Genomic DNA, 23,767 nt, shown 5'->3' with positions numbered 1-23,767 from the left:
AAGTCATTTCTGTGAATCATTGACTGGGACATAGCAATACTTGAATTTCTAAGTGCAAGTTTCCACTATTTAATAAATTCACTTGTATAACTTTCAGTGTCTTTGTCCCAAATGTTTTCAAAATGGTTCATAACAGTCCTATGTTAATAAGACATGGGTCAAAAAATAGATTTAGAACATGTTACAGTGTATGGGAAAGTTTCTTTCAAGTTCAATTTTAAGTTAAAATATTTACCGTGCCCCTGTTGGAGCCACATAATGGTGACCCTAGGGTTTCTCAAGTATGTTCCACTGCCAGCAGAATTAAGTAAACATCTAACTAACCTTCATTATAATTAGAACCATAGACATCTACAACATGCTTGATGCTTGTCTAAGGTTTGGGCTCTAGGTTTGCATAGTCACTGTGGTATGTGTACTGCAAGAAGACCAGGGATCTCTTTCTGGGAGAGGTAGGTTGTCTTTGACTTGCCCTCTTTGCTCTTGAATCCAAGCTTCTCACCCTTTCCTGAGCCTACTTGAGGCCCAGTTCAAAAAGTTGGGTGGAAGCTATGTAAAATGATAACCAATGTTCTTGATATTCATAGATAATTGCCCTGGGGCCTAGTATGATTTTGAGATATTCATACCCTTGATATTTAAAGGATACATTTCTTCCATTTTTTTCACATAACTAAAAGACGTCCAATTTTCCTTCTTTGCTTTTCCTTCTTTGCTTTAACAAAAAAAAAATTAAATTTTATTTATTTATTCATGAGAGACACACAGAGAGAGGCAGAGACATAGGCAGAAGGAGAAATAGGTTTCCTGGGGGGAGCCCAATGTGGGACTCCATCCCAGGAGCCCAGAATCATGCCCTGAGCCAAAGGCAGATGCTCAACCACTGAGCCACCCGGGCATCCCCCAATTTTCCTTCTTAACATTGCTGAGACAAATAGAGAACTCATGGGATTGGGCCACCACCTTACATCTCTAAAAGAGTTTCTCAGTTCTTTTCAGTTGACCTAAATCTAAATGAATGCTTATTCTTCTGAGGCTCCTTGAAGGCAATACCAATGAAATAGAATTTGGAATAAAGACAATAGATGGCAGGAGAACTTTTCTGCTGATAGCTACTGTCAGGATGGCAAAAGAGCCTCTAGGTACCCCAATGGACTGTGCCTTGATAACGGTTTCCTTATCTATGATGAATTTATAAACCAAATTTTCTCTTTTGGGTGTGTTTTCCTTTTAGAAATACCAATAACTGCCACCTGGACCCTTCAAGATAATTTTGATAAGCATCATACCATGTCACAAAGTATTATTGACCATGTCTCTGGAGCTGGAACAGTGGGAGTCACTTCATCAGAGTATGTTCCGAGTCTTGACAAACTAATATGTGGCTGTGAAGATGGGACAATTTTCATTACACAGGCTTTGAATGCTGCCAAAGCAGAACTTCTAGAAGGCGGTTCTTTATTAAAAGGTCATTGAATTTTATTTAACCCTATTTATTTAATTTACTTAAGCTTCAACTTTAATAAGCTGTACTAAGAAGATTTCCGAAGCTTAAAAAATTTGCTGACATTTGCTAATTAATGTGTACATATTTTAATATTAAAGGAAAACATGGCATCTGTTTTTTTTTTAAGTCAAGTGGAAGGCTATACAATGAGAAAGATATTCCTCTTCTTCCTTGATCTTTCAGCTCCCTTCAACAAAGGCAACTGCTAATAAGCTTCTTTATACCTTTCTCAAAATTTCCTATGCATATGCAAGTACATACCAACATAATAATATGCATTCTTCTAATAATATACAAATAGAGGCATAGTATATACACCTTTCTGAAATATCCTGAGGCATATATTAATAAAATACCTTGGAATACATTCTTTATGAGTTTGATTTAAATGGCTAATGATAATCAAATTTTAATTTTTAAAAATCGCCTGTTAATGGGTGTTTCAGTTTTTCTAGACTTTGGCTAATAAAGGCAATGCTGAATTAGCTATCTTTGCACATATAGTATTGATTCTTAGTAGTAGAATTACTGGATTGACACTTATGAGTATTTTTAATTTTGCAAATATGTCTAAAAATGTTCTCCAAAGAACATATATCTGTGTACATGCGTGTCCACTAACAGCCTATGAAAATGCCTTATTCCTGCATTTGATGAAACTTTGTGTGCTATTAAACTTCCTAGTATTTGCCAATCAGGAGAAAATGGTATCTTTCTGTTTTAATTTTTTTGTTGTTGTTAATGAAAGGTAAATATGTTCTTATACATTTTTGTGCATTGCAGTGGTGAATACCTATTAAATAAATACTGTTGGGCAATAAGTTGTCTTATGTAAATGAAGAGATATACAGGAAGCAATTGAGACTTGGGGATATGTAAATACATCTAATATTTTAGATGTATTTTAAATCCTACTAGACTACAAAGTCCTTAAGAGTAAAAGCCAAATCTCACTTTTCAAAAAAAAAAATACTATATGCTTACTTGTTTGCTTGTTGTTGTTGTTGTTGTTGTTTTAGATTTTATTTATTTTATTTGAGAGAGAGCACAGAGGGAGAGGGAGAAGCACAATCCCTGCTGAGCAGGGAGCTGGACTCAGGGCTGGACCCCAGGACCATGAGATCACCACCTGAGCCAAAGGCAGATGCTTAAGCAACTAATCCACCCAGATGCCCCCAAATCTCACTTTTTAAGACACATCTTGTAACTGTTCTTAGCTTACTTTGGCTACTTACTAAATGTTACTATCTTATGTCCAGTGATTACCTAAAATAGAAGAGTGAATAGCAATGAACAGAGGAGGTAATATACTGCTCCACAGCTTAACGGCTACTCTTGAAAGTTCATGAAAAAGCTTAAGATAAAAAAAAAAAAAAAGCTTAAGATCTTAGCACTTTTTATATAGGCCAATTTTTTCTTATCCAGAAAACAAGCAGAAACCTATGTTTGACATGAACATTTGAATTCATATTCATCTTGGTTTGCTAAGGTATATAAAGTGAGGATGTGCCTCATGGATCATGGAATAGAAATAACTAATGATTCTTTAATAGAAGTAATAATGATTCTTTGGCACCCTTTTTCAATTTGAGTAAAGAAGGTTTGAGGTCTATGGTCATTTCCATTTTTTTTTAAGTTTTAGCTAATGATGAAGTAAGAAGCAGTGTGGAAACTGGGCAATCAGTAGCCCAGTGTTTTAGTACAGCTATGATATGAAATACCCACATTTCTACCAAGAGCCAGTGCTAGGAAATGAAGGACATTATCAAATTTACCCCACACAACAGTCTTGTATGAAGTAGTGCTCTTATTATCCCAAGTTTTTCATATACGATACCTGTGACTTACAGGGGAAAAACGTATTGTCATGTTGACCCATCTAGTAAGTGACGTACCTAGAAACCAAAGCTGGATTCATGTAATAGCAAGGTTATGCTCAAAGCTATGCTTTTTTCACACTTGGATTCAAGTCACTTAACTTCTCTGAGCCTCAGGTACTTTATCTATAAAACAAAGAAGTCAAACTAAGTAATCTCTAATATTTTCTAAGGCAAAACTGTTCTGTGAGACTTTTATAATAGAGTTGGTTATGCTTACTGAAAGGACATCAGTGAAGTTCTGAGATTAACTTTTGTAGAAGCAAAATGTATGAATTGTTTATTCTTTTAGAATAGCCTTTGCTGTTTGGCAACACTAGAAAAGATGCCAGTTAACTTGCTAACTAAACTAAAATTGGTGCTAGCTAACTTGCTGGCATCCTTAAAGAATTAATAGACTTCAAACAACCAGCTGTAGTGCTTCATCAAAAATATGACCTAGCTTATAAGTAGGTACTTGCCTTTTGAGATGGTCCAAGGGTTGTTCCTTTTTTTTTTAACCAACAGTCTAGCTTTAATTATATGTATTTTCTTTTATAAAAGAAAATGTTACCATTATTTCTTGAGCAAAAATATTTTTTTTCATTATTTGGTGTTGATTGTTTTCCAGGTTCCCTTCCTCACAAAGTTCTCAAAGGCCATCACCATAGTGTTACTTCATTACTTTACCCACATGGTCTCTCTTCGAAATTAGACCAAAGTTGGCTTGTGTCTGGGGACCAGGACTCATATGTCATCTTATGGAATATCTTTACTGAAGAAATTTTGCATAAATTCTTTTTGGAAGCTGGTCCAGTAACAAGTATTTTGATGTCACCAGAGAACTTCAGAGTAAGTTAAGATAGAGTAAAACATAACATAAATTTAAAAGTTACATAACATTACAGAATGTTTAAAAAAAACATAAGGAAAATTAACCTGTATTCCCATAGAAATTATCCCACTGGATAATTTTCATGAATTCCCTTAAAATTTTTATATGCTTTTTATTATTATTACAACTTATACAAATAATTTGATTCTAAAACAAAGATTTTGTCAATTCTTGGCTTTCCAAAAACCAGTTAAATCTCTTACTTTTTTTCTTTTGCTCCTTAATTCTATGTCTTAATGGAGTTTTCTTTTTAATTTTTTAAGTTATTTTTTTAATAAAAGTAATTGATCCTCAATGTGGTAGCAATTCAAATATATAGGAATCTATAAATTAGAAAATAACTTTTGCCTTGAATAATTTACCGTTGTAAAAATATTGATAATTATATTTTCTTTTTCTTTTTTTTAAAGATTTTATTTATTTATTCATGACAGAGAGAGAGAGGCAGAGACACAGGCAGAGGGAGAGGGAGAGAAGCAGGCTCCATGCAGGGAGCCTGACGTGGGACTCGATCCCCAGTCTCCAGGATAACACCCCAAGCTGAAGGTGGCCCCAAACCATAGGGCCACCTGGGCTGCCCATATTTTCTTTTTCTTAAAAAGATTTTTGTTTACTCTCTCTCATTTCTTTAACAAATAACTAGCTTTAACAAATTTCTGAGCATCTACCTTGTGCAAATAACCAGCTTTAACAAATTTCTGAGCATCTACCTTATATATTTCAGATATAATTTTCACATGTAATATAAACTTAAATTTGGCTTCTACAAAGTTGACATCTTTGTTAAAATATGAAAGATCAATTTTTGAGTTTTCTGAGTTTGTCAATCAGTTGATTGACTTGTCAAACTTATTTCTCTGTGATAATAACATAAAAAATCAGCTGCATAATAAATTCAGAGGAAACTTACACTATATTTTCATAGTAAGATATAATGAAAGAAATATTTCAGTAACACAAATGATTAAACAAATCAGTGAAACAAAGTTAAGAGACTTAAAAAAGACTTCCAAAGAGTGATTTGGGATACTTTGACATGTCTTTTATTCCTGAAGTTCCCTCCTTTTAAAAAAAAATATATATATATATATATTTTTTTTTTTTTTTTCCTCAAAGCTCCAGGACAGTGGTCAAATCCTGACCCTTTTACTTCTGCCTCAGTCATAAATGATTTAACTCCAAACCAAGCCAAGGAATTTAATTGAAAGGGCATAAGAGGCAATATTTTAGACATACAGAACTCTATAGCAAGGACCCAGTACCACATGAACTTAAATTCAGAAATCAAGGTTTTATACTCTTCAAATCCCCTACCCCAAAAGATTCTGTTTTCTGTGATTGCTCCTTTGTCTTGCTTCTTCTCGTGATCTCTTTTAGCTTTCAGTTTCAAATGCATAGAAAAGAGAATCTGATTGGCCTATTTTGGATCTCTAGTCTATGTCCACTTCTGGATCTAGGGTCTTTGTTTGCATGTCACATGTCTGTTCACAGGTTGTATTTGTGTACAAGTTCCCTAAAGTACATTGAGCTCTCTATTCTACAGGCTGTGGGTTGTGCAGTTTCTAAGAAGTAGTGCTGAGGAGGCAATGCGATCTGCCCTGTTACACAGGTCCAGGCTCCCCATATAGCACATCTGCCATTTTGTGATTTTTCCCCTCTCAGGATTTCTATAGTTTCCTTAGAACAAATTAGGAAAAATAACTTGCTCCCCAGCACCCCATAGAAAGAGGTCAGTAATGGGCACAGGGAGATTCTCAAGGCATCAGATTCTCAACTGATGCTTTACACAGAGCAGCTGAAACTCTGGCTAGGTGCCCTAGTGAAAGTAGGAACATCCACATAGCAAAGTGGTTAGAAAAGAAACAAAGAAGTGGAAGAGCCACTACCCACTCCCCTTTCTCCCCTCAGCCATCCTACCTACCCCCCACTCTGGGCTGACTGACACAGGGCCCTCTTGGTGAAGCACAGACCTGCCCTGTAAACTCCTCCCAGATTAGCCTCACAGCACCCAGCATGGAAGTCTTTGTCCTAAACTGTGTTCAAGGTAACCACATGCTGACTTTTTAAAAAGTATCCCAAGAATCTTTGTCCTGTGAGCCTATTTTTGGTCCTTGTATCTTTGAAGCTGTGCATTCGGTTGGAACTATCTAATGCTTACCTCTTTTAGATTGTGTCTACACTGAGTTTCCTGTTTGGATTAGAATCTGAATAGTTCTGGGAACAGCACCAAATCACATTCTGAGGCTCTAAGTGGAAAATATCAGCTCATGATACCCTTGGGCCTAAGCTTGTGTCTACAAATAGCTTCTTTTTGTGGCAACAAATTAGTTCTGGGGTTTATTTTATTCTGCATTATTTCCGATGTCTGCCTCACTGCCTGAATTTGCTGAGTGATGGTCAAGTCCTTCATTTATCTTATAAGTAGATTTGGCTTGGAATTCTCATTTTTCACTTGCACCTCTTGACTTTCCTTATAAGTTGTTGAATTTAAAATCTACTTGGTGTTTAAAACTCCTCTTTACAGTATTATGTGAAGAAGTCCTGCAGAAAACAGAAATGTCATTTTGTAATGGTGTTTAAACAAAATATTTTTACGTTATTAGGAGAAAAAATCATTTAATTTTAAGGAAAGCATTTGATTATTTACTTACAAATGATGTTGGTTTTTTTTTTTTGTTTGTTTGTTTTGTCCCCATCCCCCACCCCAACAGCTAAGAAGTGATCAGGTAATTTGCTGTGTGTGCAGTGACCATTCCGTGGCCCTCCTTCACCTTGAGGGGAAGAGGTGCCTCCTGCATGCCCGGAAACACCTTTTCCCTGTGAGGATGATAAAATGGCACCCAGTTGAGAATTTTTTAATTGTTGGATGTGCAGATGACTCCGCTTACATCTGGGAAATTGAAACAGGTAAATTGGAATACCTCTTTCATTCTTTATATGTTTATGCATGTGTTCCAGGGAATACATGGTGACCACTTCACCTGCTTTAATCTTTGGTTGGGCTGCATTTAATGGCTTTGGTTGAAGGTGAGTGTGGAAAATAAAACACAATGGCCCACGTCAGATCTTGACCAACTGATGATTAGCTGACAGTGCAGTGCACAGGAATGAGCCGGATATTTCTGGAAGCTATAAATAAAAACATAAGTTATCTACTTTAATTATTAACAAGAAAGAAATTTAGTGTCCTACTACTCTCAAATTATCATTAAATTCTGCCTTCTTCAGCATACTCACCATCTCAGCAACATTTTGAGCTAATTGATGATCAGTAATAATGGAATATAATTAATTACGAAACTCTGAAAAGTTGAGTCAGGGAAACTGAAAACTGAGTGGCTCAATTGAACTTTTGATGTCATAGTGTAGAGAATGTACAGTTTGAATTTTTCAAAAAAGTTTTGCTATATAACTTAAGAATGAGAGTAACACATTTCAGGCAGATGCTGGGAACTTATCAAATACAGCAAGGTAATTAATGAACGTGAGTCAGGGGAGTGCGCTTGAGAGTACATTTTACTGAAACCAGTGCATGATTTTTATTGATTAATCAGTGGTGGTTTTATGTTGGGTGTTATTAACAGACTGGATAGTTTATAATATAGTTTAGAGTCATACTTCACCAAAATAATTGCTATTTTCTTTACATTTGACTTTCGTGTGGTAATGATGATGACTAATGTGCTGGTGTATGATGGTGCGATATAATTCTGCTTTACATTTATACCTCGCTTTACAGCTTTGATGGCCTTCCACATTCATTTCCCATTAGATTATCACAACTTCAAGGGTAGCTAGAAGAGGTTTTATTCCCCATTTTATTGATGAGGAATTTGTAACTCTGATTTGTAGACGCACAAGATTACATTGCTAATAAGCGGTAAACCAGTATGAGGGCTCCATCTTTCTTTGCACAATATGCACAAAATCATGAGAGTTTTAGAATTCCTAGGTAATCTATCAACCTGAGTGACAATTTAGTGTAATGGATAAAATGAGCTCTAAAGCCTGGGCTTGCTTCCAGGACCTGCTAACAAAGATTGGCCTCATGCAAGCAACTTGGCTTGCATGTCAATCTCTTCATCTATGAAATGGGAGTAATGGTACCACCTTCTTGTCAGGATTAAATTAACTAATACTGACAATGCTTGTAAACAGTGCCTATAGGTGCTATGCCCTTAGTAATAATTAACTATTATTCATATGATCAAAGAACGCAGCAAAATCTTGACTTCTGCTTATGTAATCTAAATCTATAAAACACATAAATGTGTGCAGTTGCATCATTTTCAATTGTGAAATTGTGAAGACTTGCTCATCAAATGTATTTTTCCTAGAAAATAGAATCTAGCGAGGATAAAGAAATAGCTGGCACTGACAAATGTTTATAGTTCCGTTGCCCCATCAGGATACCTCTTAGCCTATGCAACTTTTTATTTATGTATTTTTTGGCGGGGGTGGGCAGTAAAAGAGGAAAGCCAAACCACTAGTACTTCTTGAAACTGTATTTATTCCTACATTTTCTTTTAATTTTATTTATTTTTATACTCCCCAATCCATAACCAAATATTGTAGAACATTTGAAAAATACAGAGAAAAATAAAGAAAAACAAATAATCTCGTCTCACTTCCTAAAGACAACTGCTATTAATATTTTGATCTACTTTCTGTCAGACATCTTTCTATGTCAATAAATAGATGCCAAAATTGTGTTTCAGTCATGGTTCTGGCAGAAAATTGAATTTAACCCAGGTGGGTCAAATAAAGAGACTTTAATGAAAGAGCTATTTATGAAGGTGTGGATAGGACTTAGGGAACTGAGAAGGAATGAATAGTGAGGTCCCTGTCACCCAGGCACTAGTAGTATCAGGAAGCTCTTACTGCTTACCTAGGGTTGAAGCAACCAGAGGAGAAAATAGTATTAGGGGCACCATGTGAGAGTGGAAGCCATGAGGGAGTGTTCACTCCCTGAAGTCATGAAGAGAAACAGCACCTCCCAGAGACACAGGACCGACAAAGGAAAAGTTGGAAGAAATTATTTTCTCTGTCCCTCTGCAATCACTTTCATTAGTTTGATCCAACTGGAAGTCAGGGAGGAAGGACATTCAGTTCTAGGCATTAGCTAGGGGAACAGAGTGGATGCAGAGGAACAGGGAAAGGGTGGAGAGGATTGTCAAATAGATAATAATTGGCATTGTGGCCATTACGGACACATCATACTTTAACTCAGGAATCTTCCATTAGATGGTTATGTGTATTTTTCCCTATAAAAAATTTGTTTAGAATTCCCGCATCAAATAATGTGTACACATTTAGTGGCAAATTAAAGTATAAGATATTTATTTTAAATGAGCCCGTGAGGGTGTTTATCTCATTGTTATGTATATTAATACTTTATAAATAACCTTAACTCAGCCTAAGATGAGACTTACAATGGTGAAAATATTACTAATAATTATGAAAATGCCTTCACATTTGTGATGTGCCTCTTTAGTTTTTCAAAACGTCATCCTATTAGCAGGTTTCATTTGAACCCCCAAAACTATGCATATGGCTGACACCCTGACTTTTTCCTCACCATTCACTATGCTCATCCTTTTTGGATAAATTTAAACTGTTTCTTTTAGTCTGTGTCTGATACTGGCTTTGTTTTGGGTTGCCTTTAACCTCTGTGAGTCCAATTGTGGTTAAAATTGAATGAACTTTTTCTTTCCCTAGCTGGATTACATCTGGCTAAGATACTTCCATCACATTTACTATGCTAGATTTCTGTTTCATCCTTTTCCTATAGAAGTCAGAAAATCCAGGATCAGGAAGCTTTTCCATTCATAATTTCATACAGTTAGAGGAAAAATACCAAATAAGACCAAAACAACTAAGCTAAAAAGAGTCCGATGAGGCTATATAGAATGTGCTTGCTCACTGATGTGCCTGGCACATGGATAAATAAGTGAATGCATGAACTAACAGATTTTCTTGGACCTTAGAACATTGAGTACAAATGAATTCACTTTAACATTATCCCATGTAGTCGCTCTTAGATCATGGCTGGCCAACTGCAGACAGATCCTTAGCTTTCTCCTCCAAATCTCCCTTAGGGTTTCTGGAGTTCATGGGTCCTATATTATCTCCTCAAGTATAAGTCTGTGTATTTTCTACTCCAGGCAATTTTTCCTAGGGTTTTTCCTTTTAGCTTTGCTAGAAGGTTCAAACTTAGTTTTATATGTGAACAGACCTACTCCGTGCTGCATTTCTCCAGTACTCTGCCTCTTCTAAATACATAAAGGAGGGATAAATTGACACTAAGCCATTTACAAGATCTTTCAGCACTAGAGCAACTCTAGAGCTCATAGAGAGAAAATAGGAGATGTCAGTGGGATACAGATTTGTGGGAAAAGGGCCGAGAAAGAAAAGGCAGGGGAAGTGGAATGAAGCTAAAAAGTGATTAATTCTCAACTGTGCCAAAAGCCCACTTTGGTGGAACGTTGGGGTGTGGGGTATAAGTCAGTCTCTGTGACACCCTCCCTGGATGTGGAGGATAGAATATGAGACTTCATCAGTTTTTCTCAACACTTTAAAATAGCCTATTCTCACTTTATTCATGAGATTTATTTATTCTTTAGGTAGAATACACAAGCATATTCTAGAGCCATGTACCCCCATGCCTATTTTATCTTGAAATCATTAAGAAGTGTTTCTTACTGTGATAGGTGACATGGTCAGATTCATGCCAGGGTAAAGTTTGGGATTACAGGTGGGCATGCTCATCTCATGGGAGAGGCAAACAACCAAAGTAGAGAAGTATTTATGTAACAGCAAAGGCCTTCATCTTCTGGCTAAAAATGCAGTGCTGCCAGGTTGGGAGTGATGAGGGCATCTAGTTTCTCTTATTGATTTGCCGGATGTCCCATGATGTTTAGGCCTGATTAGGAAGGGAAAAAATTGGAGATGTCATTTTGATTAATATTTGAGCTCCCGCAATGTGTTTGGCACTGACAACTCTGGGCGGCTTTGTCACCCTCGTTGCTGTGAGACACAATAGGGATAATGTAATACTGATTTTTCCCCCTAAAATATACACCAGAAATAAATCTCAGCTCTGAGCTCATTATTCTTTTAAGAATTGAATTTAAAATAATTCTGAGGACTTTTCTGTTCACTATACCGGATTTACATAGAAGAAAACTCATGTAATGAATGTTTCACGTGTTACTAATATAACAGTGGTTATTACCGAAGGTCTTCTGTTAAGCTTATGGCCTGTATCATGAAATAAGCCATATTAAGCAATTTGTGTGTGTGTGTGTATTTGCATGTGTACGTGTGTGTATGTGAAAATGAAACCTCACTTGCTTGAAAATAAAACATTTCTCCATTAGATAGATCAGAAAAACTTCTGTAAAGAACTGGATAGTGAAGTTTTTAAGCTTTGTGGGCTACATGATCTCTTTGCAACTACCAAGCTCTGCCCTTGTGGGGCATAGATAATACATAATACCATAGATAATACATAAAGAAGTTGGCAAAACTATATTCCAATAAAACTTTATTTACAAGAACAGGTAGCAGGCTGTACCTGTTACCTACACATGCAATGTGCTTTATAGACTTCTAAGAATGATGACAGTTATTTTTAAGATGATGATTTTCCTAATAATTCATGCTGATCCAGTTTACAAACTTTAATACGTTACACCATACTAACTCTGTATAGTTATACCCATTTTGTTAGTGAGGAGATGGAACACAGAGATATTTTGAGGCCGAAGGCCCCCAGGTTAGGTATAGGGCACCTGCACTAGGATACATGTCTCTCTTTGATTTGTTCTCCACGATACTGTACACAGGAGCACTGCTTGCAGACGGAGGTCAGCTTTTTGAGACTGTCAAACAAGGAGTTAGATAAGGAAAGCTCTGAGAAGAAAAGAAATGGCTGCCAGGAAACCTGCTAACACTCTCCTGAAAGAGAGGGTCTCTGGCTATCTCTCAGAGCCTGGCTCTCAATTTACACACAGTTCTAACGGCTCTGGTCATCTGATTTCTCAGATGACGGATTAGAAACAGCAGATTGCAAGGAGGGAGACTGTCCGTGGCAGGTACCCTGACAGCAGTAGCGACAGCTGATGGGAAGCAAGGAGAGGCAAAGCTATGAGTCAGTGCTTAGGGCAGGGGCAGTGTTTCCTGCGCTCATGGGAAGGTAGTCACCCCCAAAACTCTGAGATCGTTTCCCCTGTTCAGGAAACTCTTAGATATGCCTGCACAGGGTATGGGCAGCTGCCAGTCCATTCCCCATGCCTCCTGCTGGGGTGGTGGGCATTCCTTGCTTCCAGGAGAATAGTGAAAGGTTTTACATCTTTGGTAGGATTACAGTCCTGAGGAAATCTCAGAAGCGGCCTACAGCCTGGAGTTTAAGGGTGCCGAAGTCTTTGGCCAGTAACTGAGTAGAATTCAGGGTCCATGCGAGTCTATTTTTATTCATTTCTTCCTGTTTCTGCTCAGGTAATGTGAGCTGTATGACCTTGAGCAGGAAGCTTTATTCCAAGAGCCTGGCCTGAGGACCCAGTCTCTGGTCATGACATGGTTTCTGTGGGAAACACATTCTGAGTTTTAAAACAACTATCTTATAAACAGACCATTGGAACAAAGCCTATGCATATGAAATTAAGGAAGTCAGGAAGAAGACAATACATTTCAGTTATTTTTACCACAGGTGTTAAATTTTCTTTCTTAATTTCATTTTCTTAATGAAGTTAGTACCAGTTAGTTAGAAAATTATTTAGTCTATTATGATACCATATAAATGAAGCATTTATTCTTTTGTGGCTTCCAAATACCTAGTCTTCAAAAGAAAACTTTAAAAATAAAACTATTAAGGAAAATAAGGTTTGTCAAGTAATAGATAATAGGCCATATTTTTAGAAAAATATCTAGATTTAATCCTATACTATACATATGAATTTGCTTTAATTGTTTAGCGTGAGAGATATAGAGATGTATGCAGGATGCAGGTTCCCAGAAATGTGCAGTCATATTTTTCCCAATAGAATAGAATCATGTGGTTAAATTCTTACTTTGCTACACCAAAATATCACACAAGGTCACTACATAGAGAAATCATTTTCCAGCCCCAAAATATTACCTTGTTGCCTTTATTTATAGTATTTGGTGTATAAAATAAAAAGTTTTTAATTCCACTAGTTGCCAAACATGCCATTCTGAAGGACAGTTTTGTTTGATTTTCTCATCAAGGTCACCACTCTGTAGGTACAGGTGCCTTGTCAGCACAACTGGAGGATGACCTTCATTATGTTTGTGTTAAAGGTAGATTTTGGGTATGCAGCATCCGGCAGGTAATTGTCTTCCCTAGTATGTTATTTTCTCAAAGCCACGTTATTTTGTTGTGGTAGATTACAGATGGAACCCTCTTGGGATGATTGTTTTTAGAAAAGGAAAATAGGATACATTAAAGCGTGGGATGGGATTTTTCCTACATCACTTTTTCCAAGCCCTTTTCTTCTTTATTATAATAATTACTGATGTTATTACTCAACACGTATTTTTGGTTTGCTGCCTATTTTTTGAATCTTTATTTCTTCCTCTTTGGCCCCCGTTATCACAGCTACACTATAATTTAAGATTTTGACTCATGTAATTTTGTGTATGTGCGCACATGCATGTGTATGCCCATGTGTATGTACCAGCCTGTGTATATGAACTTTATTTGCAGGTTAACTATTAAATATTTACCCAATTGTCAAAATTTAATGTCTCAAGTGGGAATTTGCATCAGGAGGGGTTATGATCATGAGCCTTGGGATCAGACTGCTACGTTTGAATTCTTGTTCTACTCTTTCCAATCTCTTTTACCTCAATTCACTTTGAATTTCTCAAAGGCTTACCATCTCTTCACAGCACTTAGCACTAGATAAATATTAACTGTCCTTAGAACAAATCCTTCATATATTACCATAGCAGTTTGTATCTATGACTCATTTTTCACTCCTAATGTATCAAATGAATGTTATTGCCTAATATTTAGAGACGGTAGATTCTGCCTCTGTTAATTTGTTCACTCTTTGGCAAATCACTAAATAAAATTGATCAGAGTCTTAGTTTCCTCATGATGATGATGATGATGATGACACTTAACACAATGTTGTAGAAAAGATGTAAAACATTACTATATGTGAGAATACTGGCACCATTTTTATTAATTTTATTTATTTATTTATTGTTTTATTAATTATATATGTGTCCATATATTATACATACATACACACATTTATACATGCATACATATGTATATACATATACAAATATATATCTATATATAAGCATGTGTATATACATTTACATATATATGCATACATATAAGCATATATGTGTATATGTATACACACCTACATATATACACATGTACATATATACACGTATGTATGCATGCATAAGCCACATGGTTGCTCTAATAAAAAGGAAACTACAGCAACAAATGAAAAATAATAAATGGGACTTCATAAAAATTAAAACTTTTGTGCATCAAAGGACATTATCAAGAATGTGAAAAGACAGCCTGTGGAATGGGGAAAATTATTTGCAGATTATATATTTGATAAGGGCTTAATATCCAGCATATATAAAGAACTCTTAAAACACAACCAAAAGACAAGCAACCCAATTTTAAAAAGGAAAAAGAGGGCAGCCCCAGTGGCGCAGCGGTTTAGCGCTGCCTGCAGCCCAGGGTGTAATCCTGGAGACCTGGGATCGAGTCCCACGTCAGGCTCCCTGCACGGTGCCTGCTTCTCCCTCTGCCTGTGTCTGTCTCTATGAATAAATAAATAAAATCTAAAAAAAAAAAAAAAAAGGAAAAATAACTCAAATAGATGTTTCTTTAAAGAAACTATACAAATGACTGACAAGCACATGAAAAAATTTCAACATCATTAACCATAAGGGAAATGGGGAAATGCAAATCAGAATCACAGTAAGATACTGCTTTACATTTACAAGATGCTTATAATCCAAAAAAAAAAGGGGGGGGAATAACAAGTTTTCCCAAGGATGCAGAGAAATAAGGACCCTAGTATATTGCCAATGGAAATATAAAATGGTACAGTCGCTGTAGAAAACAGTTGGACAGTACTTCAAAAAGTTACCATATGAGCCAGAAATTCCACTCCTAGGTATACCCCCAAAAGAAATAAAAGTATATGTTCACCCAGGAACTTGAGCATAAATGTTCATAAGATCATTATTTATAATAGCCAAAAGGTGGAAATAACCCAAATTTCCATCAATGAATAAATGGATAAACAAATTATGGAATATACATGTAATGAAATATTTTTCCTCAAAAACATTATACTAAGTGAAATAAACCAGACACAAAAGATCACATATTATATGGTTCATTTTATATGAAATATCCTGAATAAGCAAATCCGTAGAGATAGAAAGCAGATTAATGGTTGCCAGGAGATGAAAGGAGGGGAAGTTGGAGAGGAATGAATTACTTAATGGGTACGGGATATTCCTCAGAGGTGATGAAAAGTCTTGAAACTAGAGGGAGTTGCTGTTTGCACAACATTGGAAATGCACTAACTGCCACCAACAACTTGTACACTTTGAAATCATTCATTGTATGTTATGTCAGTTTCAACTCAATCAAAAGAAAAAAACAGAAATATAGAAAGTATAAAGAAGACATCTTGGGACACCTGGGTGGCTCAGCGGTTGAGCATTTGCCTTTGGCTCAGAGCGTGATCTTAGGGTTCTGGGATTGAGTCCCGCATTGGGCTTCCTGGTGGATCCTGCTTTTCCCTCTGTCTGTGTCTCTGCCTCTCTCTCTCTCTCTGTCTCTCATGAATAAATAAATAAAATCTTTAAAAAAAAAAAAAAAAAGAAGACATCTTGAAAAAGCAATAGAATCCCAACACTTGGGAGATAATCATGAACAGAACAGTTAATATATCACACTTCCAGTATTTTATTCCTTCACATATTAATATATACAGAGACATGCTTATATTTATATTTATATCATGTAAGTCTCTTGGAAGCCATTATCCAGTTATTAGTTCATTATTTTCATTATTAATGTAACACTCTAGGAGGTATAGCAGGAAGCTTTAGAAAGTTGCTTCCCTTCACTCGCTCCACAATCCACAAATCCCTTTTTAAAGGAAATGCTAAATGAAATGAAGCGTTTCTTTCCACTTTGAATATAGGGAACGCTTCACAGCAGTATTAGCAATACCTGTGACACTGTCAACAATAGATGTCCCAGATATTTTCATATGGCATCACAATTGTGAAAGGTATCTCCAAGAACCATTTATGTTTACAACTGCCGTAAACTTTTAGGCACACCACTAGCTCTTGTCATTTCACGCAAGAGTAAAGAAGCCAATAAGCTTGATTTTTAATATATTTTGATGATTGCATTTCAATATAATTGATATCTTTTATAAACCTATGTGTTTTATTTCTGACATTTTAAACCAATATTGTGAAAAAGGGCTGGCTCACTGGTTTTCCCCAGACTGCTTAAGGGGTTCATGGCATGAAAAAAAGTTAAGGCTTTCTGTTAGTCTGAAAGATTTTTAATGCAGGATGCATTAAAGTTATTCAATGCTGATAATACAGTTGGGAAGAATAGGTCGATATCTTTTTTTTTTAAACATTTTATTTATTTATTCACAGAGACACAGAGAGAGACAGGCAGAGACACAGGCAGAGGGAGAAGCAGGCTCCATGCAGGGAGCTTGATGTGGGACTCGATCCCGGGTCTCCAGGATCACGCCCTGGGCTGGAGGCAGTGCTAAACCCGCTAAGCCACCAGGGCTGCCCTATAGGTCGATATCTGATACACATATACACACATACACACACACTACATACACCAGAGCAAAACTACAATAATAATAAATAATTTAACCTTATTAAATTAAATCCAACAATTAATCCTGTATCACTGAAGAGTGGCATATGAGTCTCATTGTAATATAACATATTTTTTACATTGATATAAAGCCTTGTTAGACACCTTTACATGCATGTGAGTACACACACACACACACACACACACTGAATGCATCCTCACCCTCCGCACACACACAAACACACACACACACACACAGAGTAGTCTTCTTTAATTCTACCTATTGAACATAGACCTCTAGTTTGGTGAAATTATATAAATATTAATTTGCTCTTGTAAGTTTACCATCTTTTCAAAGTTAGGAAATTCCACAGTTGTAGAAAAATTCAAGAGAAAGCTATCTACATGAGGTAGTTTCTACTGTGCCCTTTATAATCCTGATATCACATTGAAAGGCTGCTAACAAAATAAACACAAGTATTTTTTCCCAAAATTTGAATTTGCTTCTTTCACAATCCTTATTAGCTAGAAATGTTTGAACAATTACCTAAATTTTATTACAGAATTATACTTCACATGAACATGGTTCTATATTATTTTGAGACATGCTGACCTATTTTTAAAATTCTACATTATATGATGAATTGTTACTTGGTAAAACATAATATACAGGTGTTTGTATGTATGTATGTATGTGCATTTTAATTAAGGTATTATTCAGCCCACTTTTTAAAATCTGTCATGTTAATATGTATTAGGCATATTGTGATATTTGCAGGATATTTTTGGAACATTTTGTATGCTCAGAAATAAATATGAAAATCAATACAATCTCATTCATATGGTAAAACTAAATATTTTTTCTCTTAAAGCTACTTTCACCAATTAAGTCCTACCCTTTGCTGCCTTATTGTCTCCCTTGTCAATTGTTATCTTCCTGGGTTTTACTTAAGTAAAGGAAATACTTGCCATCATCACTTTTACCTGATTCCTGCAGTCTGATTACATTTTTGGATCATGTGCTGGTTGGATATGTTTGTTACATATCTGAATTTCACCCTCTCAGGAGCTTATTCAACAGCAGCAGAAAGAGGAACACGTTAGGATGGCTATTCTGTGGCTCCTCCTTAGCTTGGCCCTTCTGCAAGCATTTTATATAGACGCTTGGAACGTTAGTGGGTTGCACAGCTGCCATATTTGGTGAAATAAACCCAAAGGAGCCATCTGCCCCTCCTCATGCTTCCTCCTTTCAATTCCCTAGCAACTTCCCAGTAGCCAGCTGCCACAGAAATGATTGGAAAAGCAAGACTTAGTGGACTGTAATGATTGTTATTCTCTGGGAAAGTAGCTTCTCTGATTCGGCTGAAAGATAAAGGATATGGGATGTACTTTATTCATCTGAATGTATCAATAATATCCCAACTTCTACCACTAACTTACTTGTTAGGATTTGAAGGGAAGGATCTTTCATGTTTCTAGGGATCATTCAGGTGAAAACAAATCCAACAGTCAAGTCCTTGGCTGGGAGTGGCAAGCAGAGAATTTGATTTGGGAATATCAGATTTTATCTCCCGTGCTACAAAAAAGGTTGGTTGCTAATTTCAGCCTGTTGAAAGACCTGGGCATGGATTGGTCCACTATTTTTCCCAGTCCTATTCATATTCACGTGCCTGTGGATTCCATCCCCCCTCCCCCCAGGTCCTGTGCTGAAAAGACAAAGGGCATTTTGCAGCCCTAGGAAGCTTCAGAGTAACAGAAGCTCCACTGAGGGACACAGAATGAATGTCATCTTATAGTTAGTTCATCATTTAAGTAGATAGCAAATTGTTTTTGTAAATTTAGTTAAATGATTTGGATAGTCTTTTATTTATCCATTTGGATAAATAATTTATTCAAATCATTTAACTAAATGATAGATCAGAACTGAGAACATTTATGAGTTGGGATTCCAGTAAAATAATTGAAATAAGAAGATTTGACCAAGCAATTTACTTTTAATCCATGATTTACACTGGAAGTTTAACTTTTTTAATCATCACATTTTTCTTACCTCTAGAAGCATCATTTGTAAGTCTAGTTTGAAAACCCCATTTTATATGTTTCTTATATTATGTCTCTAGTTTTTAAAATTTTTTTATTATCTTCATTTCTCACAACCATGATCATTTTCCCAAGACTGGACTATTAGGAAAGCTATCCATCATCAATGATTTTATAAAGGAAGTTGTCTTTTCTTTAAAGCACTGGATTTAAAGGAATCTTTAGCACATTACAATTTAATTGTAGATGGCATAGACAAAACAATCAGTAAAATTTGGGGTTTGGAGTCAGGTGACTTAGCTTACCTCTGTAGGTATAAGGAGAAGTCAAATGCATAATGTGATATCTTACCTTATAGTAAACTGCACCTCAGAAACTCATCTCAGAAATATCTCTTTTATTACTTCTGGCCTCCTAGCTGCTGATTAATCTGGATACAGCTCCATATTCTTTTTGCCACAATTTTAAATCTAAAAACCTCTGAAAACAAAAGTTTTTTGTTGTCATTGTTTTGTTTTTTTTTTAGTTTGTGGTAAAGCAACAAAATCAAACCTTACCTCACATGAGGTTATTTATTCCATGAAGTGTAAATATTAGTTTTTAACCTTTTATTGTTTTTTACTGTCTATTCTCCCAAATTCTCCCATAGCTGTTATACAATATACATGTGTGCATTATCTTATCTCTCCAAAATCTGAAAAATCCTGAATTCTAAAGCCTTATGAGTCTAAATGTTTTGAATAAGGAATTGTGAGCTATTATCTTAGTCATTCTCCCCAAAATAGTGGATAGTTTTCTACAAAATGCCATCTGTACCTTTTTCTCATCTCCCATTTATTGAACATATTTTCATCTGACTTTTGTCTACATTGTTCCAATGCAACTGCTCTTCTTTAGGTTCTCTTATTGACAAGATCGGTTGTCATCCTCTAAGTGGCAAGTACATGACATGTCTGTAATCACTGTCACCAGTGTCCCCTTTTCTCTCCACCCTCAGCCTTACATGGCATACTCTTCCCTGGATGGCCAACAGCCCATCTTTCTCATTGTGCTGATTCTGCAAAACCTCTTTATATTATTCCCTGTGTCTCTTCTCAGTGTACTTCTCTCTCTCTCTCTCTCTCTCTCTCTTTGTATTTTCCTTGGGCTATCTTATCAACATAGATGCTTTTCTGTGTGTGGCAAAATACTTAAAACAAACTTTGCCATTTTAATAGTTTTTTGTAATGGTTTAGTGGGATTAAGTACATTCACATTATTGTGCAACCATCACCACCATCTATTTCCAGAACTTTTACATCTTCCCCAAATGAAACTCTGTACCCACTAAAAAATATGTTCCCATTCCTTTCTCCCCTCAGCTCTTGTCAACCATCATTCTACTTTCTGTCTTTATATATCTGACTACTTGTATAAGTAGAATCATACAATATTTGTTTTGTTTTGTTTTGGGGTTTATTTCACTTAACATAGTGTCCCAGGGTTCACCCATGTTATAGCACATGTCAGAAAACTCTTTTTAAAGCTGCATAATGTTCCATTGCTGTTTTCTAATTTAGAATCTAATTCTAATTCACTGAGTAAGGTAATGGCCGATGCCAGAAGACCTATCTATACACAGAACAAACTAATAGTTGCCATAGGAGAGGGAGGTAGGTAGATGAGCGAAATGGGTAAAGGGGAATAGGAGATACAGGCCTCCAGTTATGGAATAAGTACGTCATGGGAATAAAAGGCACAACACTAAGAATATAATCAAGGATATTGTAATAGTGTTATATGGTGTCAGATGGTAGCTACACTTGTAGTAAGCTTAGCATAATATATAATCTTGTCCAATCACTATGTTGTATACCTTAAACTAATGTAACATTGCATGCAAACTCAAAATTAAAAAAAAAAATACTCTGGCTAAAGAAGAAAAAGGGAATGGTTCTATAGAGCTAGGAATCCACCAAAGACCCCTGGCTATGTAAGAAACCTAAGCATCCCATTTTATGAGAATCCTGATCAGTAATTCCAGAGGGTAGTACTGTTTCCTGGGCCCAACATTATCAAGAGTCTGGTAATGAACTTCCCTCATTGAAAGGTAAACTATGTGCTACATTTATTTTTTAAGCCTTCAGTAAAAACATGGAATTATATATTTCAGAGGTGCCAAAAACATTTAAAAATAAAATGGTTTAGAGATAGATAGATTGGGATCTTTATTAATCTTTTACATAAACTGTTGAAAATGTCTCAGCTGATAACTTTGCCAAACTCTTTCTGCAATTCTCTTCTCCAAATTGCCAGCCAAACATTATTTATTTTAAACTCCATGCTAAACATGCCCAGTCCTCAAGGTCTATGGTGGAAATGTAACTTCACTACATGGCATTACTGTCCCTTTCTAAATGTTAGTCCAAAAACCTGTCCAAACCCATTGTCCCAACCACAAGACACAGAAACACCCTGAGACACATAGGGTATTTGATACACACAAATATCCTTTCTGAGCCTCAGAGAGGCTTTCGTTTTGTTTTGTTTTGTTTTGTTTTTTTTGATCTGTTTTATAATCTGAATTGTTTTAAAAATTAAATAAGATGTATATTAAGTGCTAAACAAAGCATTTTAGCACTTAAACTCAATGGTAGCTAATGTCAATTTTGATGATGATGATGATGATAAAGAGGAGGAGAAATATGTGTATCTTACAATTTCTTTTTTCTAAAATAATTGAGTACTGGAATGCCTGGATGGCTCCGCAGTTCAACTCCTGCCTTCTGCTCAGGGCGTGATCGCAGAGTTCCTGGGTTGAGTCCCCCAGTGAGCTCCCTGCAGGAAGCCTGCTACTCCCCTTGCCTATGTCTCTGTCTCTCTATATATCTCATGAGTAAATAAATAAAAATCTTGAAAATAGTTGAGTACTTCAGAAGGCATTTTTTGATGTGGTAGGTGGTTGCTTAATCACCAGCTATTTAGCAAGTATCTTCATGGCTCCTAACAGCACAAGGACAGGAAAGGGTTGTAATAAAAGAATTAAATGTCTAACCAGTCCCTGAATTTATTTGTTTTTATGAATTTATGCATCTATGTATTTAGTTATTTATTTTATTAAGCAGGAATCTCATATATAAAATAATGAAAAATAATAAATTTGAGGTCAAAATCTGGTTCAAAGTAAACTTGCTTCTGCAAGTCCTAGTTGCATTAGTTTTCTGTTGCTGTGTAACAAATTATCACAAATTTAGCCCCTTAAAGCAATGTCCATTTACTGTCCCAGTTCCATAAGAAGTCTAAGCAAGTTCAACTGGTTTCTCTGCTTATGCTCTCATGAGGCCGAATTCAAGATTCTGCCAACTGGGCTCTCCATTGGAAGCTCCAGGAAACAATTCACTTCTAAGCTTATTCAGGTCCTTGGCAGAATTTAGTTCTTTATGGGTATAGGTCTGAGGTCCTTGCTGGCTGTTCACTAGCTGTCACTCTCAGTTACCAGAGGCCACTCTTATCCTTGTATGTGACCTTCTCCATCCTAAAGCCAGTGATGACACTTTGGATTCTTCTTTATTTATTGTTTGTTTGTTTGTTTGTTTTTTAAGATTTTGTTTATTTACTTGAGAGAGAAAGGGGCTTGATCCCTGGATCCTGGAATCATGACCTGAGCCAAAGGCAGACACTTAACTGACTAAGCACCCAGGCGCCTCCCTTCTTATGCTTTCAATCTATCTGACTTCCTCTTGTTCTGCCAGCTAGAGAAAAACTCTGCTTTTATATTTCCTTTTTTAAGATTTATTTATTTATTTGGAAGAGAGAGAGAGAGAGAGAGCACAATGAGGGGCAGAGGGAGAGGGACAGAATCTCAAGAAGACTCCATGCTGAGTGCAGAGCCTGAAGTGGACCTTGAGATCATAATCTAAGTCAAAACTTAGAGTTGGTGGCTTAACTGACTACACCACCCAGGCGCCCCAAAAACTCTCTACTTTTAACAGGCTCTCCTAATTAGGTCTGACCTACTGAATAATCTTCCTATTTTGAGGTCAGCTAGGTAGAAACCTTAATTTTATCTGCCATGTCCCCTTTTTGCCACGTAGCAACATAATATTTGTAGTGCTATTCCATCATATTCACAGGAGAAAGCATGACTTAAAGATGATGGTCATTGGAGTTTGTAGAATTCTGCTTGTCATATTGGTAGGATCATTTCTGGAGGGTCCCATTTCTGAGTAAGTCCATGGGATAGAAGATTGAGGAGATGGGAAAACATTTTTGGGTCACTGGCTGCAGGAACATAGAATGGATTTTACAGATGGCCTAGGGAGCCAGGACTATAGTGAGGGTACACAGAGCATTGGTGCTTTCAAACCATACCCTGATGTGTCTACTGGAGCTTTGATCACTCATTATTTGCCTGAGGGAAAGACTGGCATGTCCCAAAGAGGAAACTGATTGCAATTAAAGAGCTTGTGCCCTCCTTGCCTGCTCCACTGTACCCACCTCCAAAAAGGAGACTTTCTGTACACCTTCACCTATTACCCAGGACCTTATTCAGGAGACTTTACCCCATGTTTTTCTTTCCCAATACAATTCCTCTATCCAGGCAAAATTCCAGA

At 36.3% G+C, this 23,767-nt stretch overlaps 1 protein-coding gene across 5 annotated transcripts in view; it reads left to right on the top strand.

Moving 5' to 3' along the window:
- WDR72 (WD repeat domain 72) overlaps positions 1–23,767 on the top strand; it is a 220,510-nt gene that overhangs the window by 49,796 nt on the left and 146,947 nt on the right. For all 5 annotated transcript variants that reach the window (XM_077881151.1, XM_077881150.1, XM_077881154.1 and 2 more), the window contains 3 exons: positions 1,235–1,468; positions 3,995–4,215; positions 6,970–7,165. In XM_077881151.1, coding sequence (XP_077737277.1) covers positions 1,235–1,468; positions 3,995–4,215; positions 6,970–7,165 — 651 coding nt within the window. The remainder of the gene's footprint in view (positions 1–1,234; positions 1,469–3,994; positions 4,216–6,969; positions 7,166–23,767) is intronic.

Source organism: Canis aureus, chromosome 32, assembly GCF_053574225.1.
Source record: "Canis aureus isolate CA01 chromosome 32, VMU_Caureus_v.1.0, whole genome shotgun sequence".
In the NCBI taxonomy this organism is placed as follows: Eukaryota; Metazoa; Chordata; class Mammalia; order Carnivora; family Canidae; genus Canis; species Canis aureus.
The sequence above is the reverse complement of the archived record's forward strand: the minus strand, read 5'-3'. Positions and strand labels throughout refer to the sequence as shown.